Source organism: Astyanax mexicanus, chromosome 18, assembly GCF_023375975.1.
Source record: "Astyanax mexicanus isolate ESR-SI-001 chromosome 18, AstMex3_surface, whole genome shotgun sequence".
Classification (NCBI taxonomy): Eukaryota; Metazoa; Chordata; class Actinopteri; order Characiformes; family Acestrorhamphidae; genus Astyanax; species Astyanax mexicanus.
In genome coordinates, this window is record NC_064425.1 from 43,525,869 (window position 1) to 43,539,573 (window position 13,705).

Here is a 13,705-nt window from a genome sequence, read left to right on the forward strand (position 1 = left end):
TCCTTGAAGGCGCGTTCCCATCTTCCGCACAGTGAAATATCTCTTCCTTCTTAATTATTTAGCACAGCCACAAAGCCCTCTATATTACCCTAACGTCTGCTCTTGAATACAAATTCAGAGTCAAGCAGCCACCATTAAAACATAACACCCCCGCACTAACCTTGCCGAAAGGTTGGGTGTGAGGATATTCATTCCATGTTAGGGAGGTTACGGCCATGGACTCCTTTTTTTTTCTATTTTTAGAGTACTCGAGGTAGTCATCTGAGCTAATATGGCAGAAGCCTTACATTAGATTCAACATTTATTCATATTGACTGGTTTATTTTAAAGTGCTGATCTCATCCTGACTTTCAAGAATTAAATCAACATGTACACAAATGTTTAATTATTCTAATGTAAGTAAGTAATGTAAGTAAAGTGAGCATATACCCCAAAAATAACATATTTAAAAAGACATGTAATAAGAGAACATATCACAAGCACTTAGCATTTTAATGAAGCTAAAAAAGTTAACAAGTTATGGGAATTGATACCCCAACATTTATCATATTTGCAAAGCTAATGGAGCTGATGAATAATGGAAAAGTATACCCCACATTTACCATATTATGAATCTAATAAAGCTAGCTAGCCGAACAAGTAGTAAAAGCATACCCCCAACATTTAACATATTCATAAAACTAGCAAATAGAGATAAGAAGTAATGGGAAAGTATATCCTAAAATTTAGCATATTTATATTAAAATAATAAAAAAGTATTTAGAATATCATAAATATAATAAGCTAGCTAAGTGAACTAGTAATGGGAGTGTATACCCCAAAAATTAGCATATTTATAAAGCTAATAGAGCTTATGGATAATAAGAAAGTATATCCCAACATTTAGCATATTTATAAAGCTAATAGAGCTTATGAATAATAAGATATATGAATATTATGAATCTAATAAAGATAGCTAAGTGAACAAGTAATGTGAGTGTATACCCCAACATTTAGCATATTTACAAAGCTAGCTAATAAAGCTAACAAATAATAGGAGGGTATATCCTAAAATTTAGCATTTTATAAAGCTAATAGAGCTTATAGATAGTAAGAGTGTATACCCCAACATTTAGCATATTTACAAAGCTAGCTAATAAAGCTAATACCCCAAAATTTAGCATATGTATAAAGCTAGTAAAGCTTATGAATAATAAGAAAGTATATCCCAACATTTACAATATCTATAAAGGGAATAGAGCTTATGAATGATAAGATATATGAATATTATGAATCTAATAAAGATAGCTAAGTGAACAAGTAATGGGAATGTATATCCCAACATTAAGCATATTTACAAAGCTAGCTAATAAAGCTAATACCCCAACATTTAGCATATTTATAAAGCTAGCTAATAAAGATAATACCCCAATATTTAGCATAATTACAAAGCTAGCTAATAAAGCTAATACCCCAACATTTAGCATATTTATAAAGCTAGCTAATAAAGCTAATACCCCAACATTTAGCATATTTATAAAGCTAGCTAATAAAGCTAATACCCCAACATTTAGCATATTTATAAAGCTAGCTAATAAAGCTAATACCCCAACATTTAGCATATTTATAAAGGTAATAGAGTTAACAAGTAATGGGAGTGTATACCCCAACATTTAGCATATTTACAAAGCTAGCTACTAAAGCAAATACCCCAACATTTAGCATATTTACAAAGCTAGCTAATAAAGCTAATGCCCCAAAATTTAGCATAATTATAAAGATAATGGTGTTAACAAGTAATGGGAGTGTATATCCAAACATTTAGCATATTTACAAAGCAAATAAAGCTAATAAGTAAAAGAAGGGTATAACGTTACCCCAACATTTAGCATTAAATGTAGCTTTTTTGTTTATAACGCTAGTTAATAAAGCTAACAAGTAATGTGAGTGTATACCTCAACATTTTGTATATTTAGAAAGCTAATAGAGCTAACAGGTAATGGGAGGGTATACCCCAACATTTAGCATATTATGAATCTAATAAATCCAGCTAGCTAAACAAGTAATTGAAGTGAATCCACAACAAAGTTAGCTAGTAAAGCTAACAAGTAATGGGAGTGTATACTCCAACATTTAGCATATTTATAAAGCTAATAAAGCTAACAAGTAATGGGAGTGTAAATCCCATTATTTAGCATTACAGCAAAGCAAATGTAGGTAAAAATGGGTGTAATTGGGTGTTCATACCCTACGTTTTGCACTGATTAAACATCTTTAACAGACTTTTTAAGGTGGTATGACTTACACACACATTTAGACTGTATGTCTTAAGGTGGGTTTTAGGGTGAGATTTTTTTAGGGGTAAATTTGATCTTTTTCTGAACTTTTCTTTTATCTTCACCAGGAGAAACTCCCAGATCAGCACTGAGAGAGTCACCATGATGAACACACACCCTCTGCTCACACTGCAGTGAGGGTGCAGTTCTTAATTTTTTGTCCAGCAGGGTGTGCTAAACCTTTTCCATCACTCTAAATCCTGCAGCTGCACCCTGACACTGTATTTATGTGCATCATTTAAATCATTTAAACATTCATTTATTGACCATTTAATAATGTATATCTATATTATTGATGTTTTATTGATATCTGATCATATTTAATATTAAAACGTACTAATCGTTTCAGGGAGTGGCGCAACTTATAGAGAAGGAGAGGAGAAATCACCGCCTAGAGCAGCACAGAGGAAAGAGCTGATGGAGAGATTCACACTCAGTCAGGAAATACTGCAGTATATTTCCTCATGCAGTCCATAAAACTCTGCTATATATATTTCCACATATATAGATCAGATTGCACGAGACAAAGGTCAGTCAGAGAGAGCACAGAGTTAATAATGCTGTGGTTATTATAAAGCAACACAACAAAACGCACAGCATGCATTATGTATTACACACAGAGTGCTCTATGATAAGCGTTTAATTATTTTATTGTTGATGATTATGAAGCTTACAGACAATTAAACACTAAAAATCAGTGTCTCAGAAAAGTAGGATATTATATACGAACAATTGGTACTTTTGGCAGTGTGGGCAGTGTGCCAAGTCCTGCTGAGAAATGAAATCCGCATCTCCATAAAAGTTGTCAGTAGCAGAGGGAAGCTGTAAGATATGAAGTGCTGTACGATTTTGTGGAAAAACAAAACTGCACTGACTTTAGACTTGATAATAAAACACAGTGGATCAACACCAGCAGATATCAGACATGTCTCTTTATCCAAACCATCACTGATCATCAGTAAATTTTACATTTCATCTGAAGGAAATGCAGATTTCATTTTCCAGCAGGATTTGGCACACTGCCAAAAGCACCAATTGGTCTTAAATAATATTCTAATTTTCTGAGAGATAATCATCAACAATTAAAGAAATAAATGCTTAAAATAGATCACTCTGTGTGTAATACATCTATATATATTATGAGTCACACATTTTGAACTGAATTACTGAAATCACGTAGCTTTTTGCAACTTAATACATTAAGAAGAGGTGTCCACAAATATTTAGACATATATAGTATGCTTCTTAAAAAATCCAAAACATCCATATGGACCCATTAACTCCTTAAATCCTGTACATCTGCCCATATTTCATTTCTAAACTATGATTTACACAGTTCTCGCTCTCCAAACTAGCATCGACTTCATTGATCCTATAATAGAACCCTGAGGGACTCCGCACACAATATGCTATACTGTTACCTAATAAATCATGGTCGTTTCTGAAGATAAATAAACATGGGCTTAAACTGTTTAAACTGAACCCAAAGCAGAGAACTGAAGCACTGAGTCCCGTCGCCCGTCCCTCGGTGTACAGGCATACGGCGAGGGATTATTCTGCTGAAAACACGTCCTGGCAGCTCCGGAGCCCTCCGCCGGTGGACTGCCTGCTAATCTGAACAGCATCCAGCGAGGAAATGACATATTCCTTGGCTTCTTCGCTTCATTAAGTCTATCATGTGAAAGCTCTCGGTGGGACCGGCGCTCACGCCAGTCTTGCATGTACATTGCGGCGCGGAGTGCCAGCAGGAGACGTAGCCAGAAGCAGCATATTAGTATATTAGCGTAGTTTGGTGAGGGAGCTGGCAGTGGAGAGCTGAGGTAAGGGAGTATGCAGCGCTGCAGAACGAGAATGCTGAACGGCAGTTTTTGCTAGGGCTGAATTTACCCAGGATCGCTGATAGGACATAAACAAGCGAGACTAAAGGCTGGAATCATGCAAAAAACTATTATAAATATTCTTAACATTGTATAAACTGTATATCTGCTTTTAGTCACAGTGCTCCAGTCAGCTATAATGCTCTAAAGCTCAGCTCTAATGTTCTAAATGTCTCTTTAACACTGTACAATTATTGATTTCTTGATTTTACTTGATTTTATTGACTTTCACATTAGTTATTCTGTTATACTGGGACTCATTACATATAATTCTCAGACACAAATACCCCTAACTCCACCCACAATTCCTTAAAATACCATTACTCTACCTTCATCTATCTCATATAATGTCTAACACATGTAGTGACTGATAAACCCATTAGAGTGAGACAAAAGGCTGGAATCATGAAAAAAAAAACTATTATAAATCTTGTTAACATTGTATAAACTGTATATCTGCTTTTAGTCATGCTCTAAAGCTCAGCTCTAATGTTCTAAATGTCTCTCCAACACTGTACAATTCAACATTTCTAACCGCCTCCTTTTAAGAGAATTGTTTGATTTTATTGACTTTATTTTAGCTATTTTATTTTATCCAATGATTATTACATAAATCTACTCATCACCAGTCTCATCACATACAATTATCAGACACAAATTATCAGACACCACCTCAATCTCTCTTTAACTCCACCCACAATTCCTTAAAATCCCATTACTCTACCCTCATCCATCTCCTTTAACCACTAACACATGTAGTGACTGATAAACCCGCTAGAGCAAGACTAAAGGCTAGAATCATGGAGAAAACTATTATAAATCTTGTTAACATTGTATAAACTGTATATCTGCTTTTGGTTACAGGGCTCCAGTCAGCAGTAGTGGTCTAAAGCTCAACTCTTAACATCCTAAATGTTTCTCCAAAACTGTACATTTCTTAATTTCTAACCTTCTCCCTGTAAGTGATTTACTTGATTTTATTGACGTTCACTTTAGTTATTTTGTTATACTGGGGCTCATTACATACAATTCTCAGACACAAATACCCACCACCTCAATCTCTCCTTAACTCCCCGTAACTCCACCCACAATTCCTTAAAATCCCATTACTCTACCCTCATCCATCTCCTTTAACCACTAACACATGTAGTGACTGATGAGCCCACTAGAGTGAGACAAAAAAGGCTAGAATCATGGAAAAGAAATATTAAAAATGCTCTAAAGCTTAGCTTGAATGTTTTAAATGTTTCTCCAGCACTGTACAATTTAAAATTTCTAACTTTGAGTGAATTATATAATTTTATTGACTTTCACTTTAGTTATTTTATTTTATCCAATAATTATTACATATACCCATTACATACAATTATCAGACACATCTACTCAAAATCTTGTTACTCTACCCTCATCTTTCTCCTTTAACCACTAACACATGTAGTGACTGATAAACCCACTAGAGCGAGACTAAAGGATGGAATCATGAAAAAAACTATTATAAATCTTGTTAACATTGTATAAACTGTATATCTGCTTTTAGTCACAGTGCTTTAGGCAGCTATAATGCTCTGAATGTCTCTTTAACACTGTACAATTCTTAATTTCTAACCCCCTGATTTACTTGATAATATTGACTTAACTTATTTAGTTATTTTATTGTATCCATTAATTCATTAATTATTGCTATTATTATTACAGTTACAGTTCTCGGTCACTTCAATGCATTTCTCAAATCCAAATTGATATTGGCACCACAGTGTGGCCATTTCTCAAAACAGTTGGTATAAATAGCACCACATAATGGATGTTTGCTGTAGTTGCAGATCAGCAAACATTGATTCAACGTTTACATACAACTTTTCGTCTATAAATAAAAATGTAGCTACCAAAACAGACCTTTTTGAGCTGACCATATTGTATTTGTGCACCTACTCCCAAAATTAGCATTGCCTTGCCATGAGCACACTGGCCATTGGTGTTCAACATTCCTCACAAGATAACACCTCACAACTTATACAGGTGTGGGTGTTCCCGAGCTATCCATTCAGGTAACACTTAAACACATGATTGGTTCACATACTGCTTTACAATAGCAAAGATGTATAGTAGGATTATTAAAACTTTGCTTTAGTTTTAGACACATATGTATTTTTATAATTACAGGCTGTTAAATCAGCTTTTGTTCAATCTGGCCTTGATGCACACAGTCTAATCGTGACTGCAATATCATATCAATGTACAAATCTGCTATTATTATGGGGTGCAGGGCAGTGAAACTGTTTTAAATTAATGTCCCGGCCAGAAGTAGTTAGACAAGAGTCCAATATCTTCCAGTGCTGTTGGTTCTTTTATATTAACAACATGAGAAATTGCTCATACGCCCAAATCGAGAAGCAATATATTTCTCATTTTTGCACATTTGCCCCTCAGAGATAAGCAGAGCAGTATTTTGCAGAGCGTCTGTTCTACAGGAACGCAGAGAGAGCTCTATTTGGCAGGAAAAATAAGCAAGTATCATCACACATCCTTAATTCCACTTGATAAGATCAGGGCAGAGCACAAATCCTCTTAAGAGGGAGGAAACACCGAGGCACGCTAGCTGCACGATATATTTCCGCCTGAGGGGCGAACTGCAAATAAATCTCTCCCGCTGACTGATGGCGGAAGTTATCGCCGTGTTATTGCACGTCAAATTCACCAAATATTATTCACTCCAGATTTGAGGTTGAGTGAGCGCCGTATTCGCTGCTGAAGCACCGTATCTCAATTTCTCATCTCTGTATTGGTAGAAATAGAAATTTAGCCTGGACTGAATAAAGACACCAGTTATATGCAGGTTTATCCGCCATCATAACCTCTCAATCTTCTTAGCGACCGATTACTCCACCCTAATCTCCTCAATAACACATAGCTTCAACTGCATCTCCTTAAAATAGCATTATTTCATAACACAGGTAGTGACTGATAAACCCACTGGAACTTTCTGGAATTACATACAATTATCAGACACAAATACCCACCATCTCAATCTCCACAATGTCCTATTACTTCGTTCTCTCTCTTCAACTCCCCATAGCTCCACCCACATTTCCTTAAAACCCCATTATTCCATCTCCATCTACCCCTTTTAACATCTAACACAGGTAGTGACTGATAAACCCAATGGAGCTCATTACATACAACTATTACACAAAAATACCCACCAACTCACTCTCCACAATGTCCTATCACTTCAATTGCCCCATTACCCCACCTCAATCTTACGAATGCCTCATTACTCCACCCTATACCCTCAATGCCCTTTACTCCACCCTTTCATCCTCATAACGCTCCCTTATTACACCCTATCTTCTCAACAGCCCACTACTCCTCTACATCTCCCATTTCAACACTTCATTGCTCCACTCCATCCCCTCAACACCACATGACTCCAGAATTTTCTATATTTCTGTATAAATATGATCTTAAACATGATCTGATTTTCTCCTAGATTTTTTAAAAAGTAGGTTTTAGGTGATATTTATGCAGAAATATCACCTAAAACCTAAAGGGCACACAAACTTTCAAGAACCACAGTATATAACACAGGTAGTGACTGATAAACTTGGAACTGGAACTCATTACACTCAAGAACTACCACACTAAGTACCTACCACTACATAACGATTTTACGATCGCTAGTCCGCTACTAGTTATAAGGATACAAATTAAAAGCATATGCAGGTTTTATACTGTAATTTCACTATGAAGAAGTTGGTTGGTGTGGCACAGTGGATAACACCACTGCCTGCTAGTGAGCTACAACATCATGTGGGAGACTGGGGTTCAATTCCCGGTCTGGATGACTGAATGCTGCACTACAACAAAAAGTGGCCTTGGGCAAGACTCCTAACTCTACATTGATGCACCTCTGTAACAGGAATAACTTTGTAAATCCTTTGATAAAATTTTGAGATAAATGCCATAAATGCAAATGTAAGAAGCACCACACATCAGGGCAAAATCCCTATCACCATCACACCTTTTGGTTCATCACTGTAACTGCTAGATGTTGTGTTTCTGGAACTGGTGAACGTACCTCTTGGCAGTAGGAGAGGATTTTGCTAGGCTGGGTGAAGCAGCCCTGGCGCCCCTGAGGGTCCGGCTCCCACTGCCCGGTCTCGGTGTTCATGTGCAGGAGCTGACGGCCACAGAACATCGCAATCTGAGGCTCGGCCACCAGGGCCCCGCCTACCGGACCATTCACCTCGGTCATAGCCAGAGCCTGAAAAAAGAGAGAGAGAGAGAGAGAGAGAGAGAGATAAAGAGAGAGAGAGACGTTTAGCACAGACATACTCAGACATAAACTTGGATTTAGACACACTGTTGTTAAACTGCAAGACATTTCTTACATTTATAATAGAGAAAAAAAACACTTGTATTAGCATGCTAGCTGTGTAGGAGGTGATAGTACCTCATAAAGAGAGATATTAACACACAATAAAGAAGGAAGAAAGCATTCATTTGGGAGGACCTACGTAAACAAAAAATATGTCATTTGTAAAAAAAAAAAGAAAAAACAGATTTTCTACACAGATTTTTCACCTGAAAACGGTTTAGTTTTTACAGAAAGCTTAGATTTCCAATATTTAAGCATTTCTCACAGGTTATTTGGCCTGTTCGGTTGCCAGATTAGTTTTTTTTATCCAATCAAAATTGTAGTGCAGTCCCAGGCCATTGCTAGCCATTTGGGTAATGTCAACTTATGGTTCATGCAAAACCGAATCCAAATTTTTCCTAAGTTTGATTTACCGTTACTCCAAATTGCTGCAGTAATATACTTAAAACATATACTTTTATTTAAAGAGAATGAAATTCAGATTTCAAATTTTGTAGTATGATATGATAAACCTTTGATTTTCACAGTTTAAACTGTATAAAATCTATTTACAACCATATCCTTCCTATATTAGCCATACAATTAACTCAAATTCTTACAGTATTATTATACGAAACATAAATAATAAATACTATTACAAGTGTTCTTCAAGACCTTAGTGGTGTTATCTGATAATATTTAAATTTCTTATTTCGTAGGAGTCTAAATTCGGGTCTATATACAAATAAACAGGCTGTTTTTTTTAAATTTGTCATCCAATAACTCCAAATTTCTCACATGATTAATAACTATGGAAAGAGGTTTTTTTTTTTTTTAAACATTAGTGCTTTCATTTGATTGCACCTTGATTTACTCCTTTAATAAGACTTTTGAGGACTATTGCGATCTATTAACCTGAAAACAGATGTATTTTTTTTATTGAACCCTGTTTTACAGATAGGTAATTGTTGTATTTCTGGTGTATATTTGTTGATTAGACCTGGATAAATTATGATTACTGAGCTGTAAAACTCAGTCTTTGCATAAGAAGTGCGCGCAGCTTGTTCCCCAGCTCCGCTGTGCATGCGGCTACAGTATTACACAGCATTATCATCTTTTTCTTAAGCAAATATGTTACTTTTGTATTGCTTATGTCTATTATATGATATACATATTTTAATTTAAATGTGACAATAGTATGATTACTGTTATTGTGTTGATTTTTCACAAGCCCACATGTAGTGTGTGATCCACATGGGCAGAGGGCCGGTACTGGTGTAGTCACATTAGACACAAGTGTAAGGGATTAAAGGCAAGATGGAGTGCAGTGGAAGAAAGACAGGGAGAAAGACATGGAGTAAAAGAGAGAAAAAGAAAGAGAGAGAGAGAGAGAGACAGGAGGGGCGAGCGAGGAGTCTTTATCATTCCACTGACGGCTAACATGGGCTGCCATTATTGACTCTGACATCGAGCCAGAGCCAGACTCACTGATTACTCTAAATGCAGCTTATCTATCCCCAATCCAACCAGCCTCAGTGTGTGTGTGTGAGTGTGTGAGAGTGTGTGTAATGTGAAGCTGAAGCCATTTGGATGCAAACCGGCAGTACACGTTTAATTAAAAAACAATTTAATAGACCAATATCAAACAACTACAAGCTTTAATGTGTCCGTATCATAAAACAATCTGTGTTAAAGGGCCGATATCATGGAAACATATGCTTTAAAGGGCCCATATAACACAGAAATGCAAGTTTTAGGGACCAATAACAAAGAATAATCAGTGTTAAAGGGACAGGATCATAGAAATATATACTTTAAAGTACGAATAACATACAACATTCATCAATAAAAGACAAACATGATAGAAATATAAGCTTTAAAGGAGCAACGTCATAGAGCAATCAGCATTAAAGGGCCGATATCATAAAAACATATGCTTTAAGGGAGCCATATTATAGAAATGCAATTTTTTAAAGTAGTTTGTAAGTATAAAAATCTGCATTCAAGCTTAAAGGGTTAATAACACAGAACAATCAGCATTAAGGGCAGATATCATGAAAAAAAAATAGCATTAAAGGGCCAATATCATAGAATAATTAGCATTATATGGTAGATATCATAGAAAAATCAGTGTTACATGGCTGATAACTTAGAAGCAAAAGCTTTAAAGGCTTAATAACATAGAGCAATCAGCATTAAAGGGCATTTATTATAGAACAATCAGTGTTAAAGGGTTGATGTCATAGAAAAATCAACATTATATGGCAGATATCATAGAAAAATCTGTGTTAAAGGGCCAATATCATAAACAATCAGCATTATATGGCAGATATCATAAAACAATGTTGTGTTAAAGGGCTGATATCATTGAAAAATCAGCTTTAAAGAGGAGATATCAGGGAACAATTAGCATTAAAAGGCAGATATCATGGAAAAATCAGATTTAAAGGGCATATGTTATAGAACAATCAGTCTTAAAGGACCAATATATTAGAAATGTAAGCTCTAAAGGACCAATCACACAAAACGATCAGTGATAAAGGGCCAATATCATGGAAATATATGCTTTAAAGTATGAATAATATAAAACAATCAGCAATAAAAGACCGATATCATGAAAATATAAGCCTTAAAGGAGCAATATCACAGAACAATCAGCGATAAATGGTCAATATCATGGAAATATATGTTTTAAAGGATGAATACAATAGAATAATAAGCAATAAAGGACCAATATCATAGAAATGTAAGCTAAAAAGGAGCAATATCATAGAAAAATCAGCAATAAAGGGCAAATATCATAGATATGTATGCTTTAAAGTATCAATATTACAGAATAATCTGCGTTAAAGGGCAGATATCATAGAAATGTTCACTTTCAAGCACCAATCTCATTACAGTCAACAATATAGGGCGAATATCACAAATATAACCAAAATCATGAAAATACAAGCTTTAAAGGACCAATACCATGGAAACATGATATTATTATATGTTTTAGAGGGCTCATATCATTGGAATAGCTTTAAAATATATTTAAAATGGTCTTTACAGTATATACAAAGCAGCCAATCAGAGCATTTATCTTAAAGGTATCTTAAAGATATATTTATCTTAAAGGTACAGCAGCAAAATATGTCTTTATCCCTCAGAACCACACACACTGTTCATGTTACTGTAACTTTAAGCCTGATATATGTAAATTACCTCTGTTGTGATTGGTTGCCATGTATTGTCAGACTAAAATGTGTGCTCGGCTAGAAACAATCAGTAAAAGTGACCGGGTTCATTCTGCAAAACTGCTACACATCGCCCAGAAATTCCACGAAAGAAAAGCGACACACTAAATAGAGTGTTTCCTTCCTTTCATCCATTTCCTCTCCTTTTTTATCATCTTTCCTAATCACTCCATTTCCCTTCGCTGTCTTTGATCTGCGTCTCCTTAAGAGACGATTATGAAAGTGGCGGATGATTACACTGCAGTGATTTATGAAGCGCGTTTAGCCTGTTCAGAGCGGTTCAGCCGGGCTGAATGGAGGAGCTGCTGAGTGATTGGCTGGGGTATTCACCATCTGCCAATCACTGACTGTGATTTGGGAGCTGTACGGTCATCACATAAATACAGTAGGGCTTTTAAACCAAAATCCTAGGCTACAACATATAGTTTTATATATTATCTCAATATTATTTCATTCCTTAGTTTTTTACCTGCATAAAGAAAATGGTAACATTTTAAAATAACTTTTTTAAATATATCTTTAATATCTAAATATAAAGCATTAGTTCATCAGAATTTGAACATTAACATCTATTTAATAACTAATTAATAAGAATTTTCAACCTGACAAATGTGTATCAATTGCAGTTCATGTTGCTAATGTGTTAATTTGTATTTACAAATATGTTAGAAACGTTTTAGTTCCTTAAAATGTAAAAAATAATAGTTATTAATTATTATTAGTTAATGGTAAATCAATGGTAAAAATAAATGAAATATAAAGCTCTCTTTATAAATACTTAATGTCAGAAACTGTGCCCTTTTTACTATATATTACACAATACTTCTCAATACTACTTACCACACTGATCTTTTTCAATAAACAAAGAAACATCATATTGAACGTAAAACATGGTGGTGGTAGTGTCACTTAAAAATGATGAATTTCTTTGATTTTACCAAATTGAAAACCTCTGGAATATAATCAAGAGGAAGATGGATGATCACAAACCATCAAACCACCAAACTGAACTGCTTGAATTTTTGCACCAGGAGTAAAGCAGCATAAAGTTATCCAAAATCAGTGTGTAAGACTGGTGGTGGAGGAGAACATGATGCCAAGATGCATGAAAAAAAAAACTGTGATTAAAAACCAACCAGGGTTATTCCACCAAATATTGATGATTTCTGAACTCTTAAAGCTTAAATATGAATATGAACTTGTTTTCTTTGCGTTATTTTTATTTGGAATTTGGGAGAAATGTTGTCTGCAGTTTATAGAATAAAACAAAAATGTTAATTTTACTTGAATATATAACTATAAATGGCAAAATCAGAGAAACATTTTTAGAAACTGAGGTGCTCTCTTATTTATTTCCAGAGCTGTATTGCAGCACCACCTTTGGACAACTTTTTTTTGTTATTCCTCCCATTTCTACCTAATTCTAATTCTAATTCTTTCCCCACCCCCCTTCTCCTCTGCAGGAGGCCGGTATTGATCTGGGATGTGCTGCTCTCTCCTGGAGAAAGGCCCGCGGGATGTCCGTTAGTCACAGCTAACGGTAACTCTGAGCTGCAGTCAGGTGTTAATACAAGCTCATTGACTGCGAGGCCACTTAGGTAAATCAACACAGCACAGGGGACTGGAGAACAGCAGCAGAAGAGCAGAAATCAAAGCTGGATTGATTGCTTGGCTGGAGTTAGCCGCTTAGCATGTAGCCACTTTAGCCTTCAGGACTTTGCCACAGTCTACAGAACAAAGAGACATGAACTATTTTGTTTAAAAGTATTCATTGATCTCGTATAACAGCTTTAAGTCTTCTTGGAAGGCTTTCCACAAGGTTTAGGAGTGTGTTTATTACAATTTTAGACCATTCTTCCAGATATGAATTTGTGAGGAAACTGACACCCGTAAATCTATATATCTATTTATATACAGCTC

General features: G+C 35.4%; 1 protein-coding gene across 2 annotated transcripts in view; it reads right to left on the minus strand.

The window, feature by feature from the left end:
• aplp1 (amyloid beta (A4) precursor-like protein 1) overlaps positions 1-13,705 on the minus strand; it is a 102,993-nt gene that overhangs the window by 23,453 nt on the left and 65,835 nt on the right. For both annotated transcript variants that reach the window (XM_007232534.4, XM_007232533.4), the window contains exon 2: positions 8,268-8,453. In XM_007232534.4, coding sequence (XP_007232596.2) covers positions 8,268-8,453 — 186 coding nt within the window. The remainder of the gene's footprint in view (positions 1-8,267; positions 8,454-13,705) is intronic.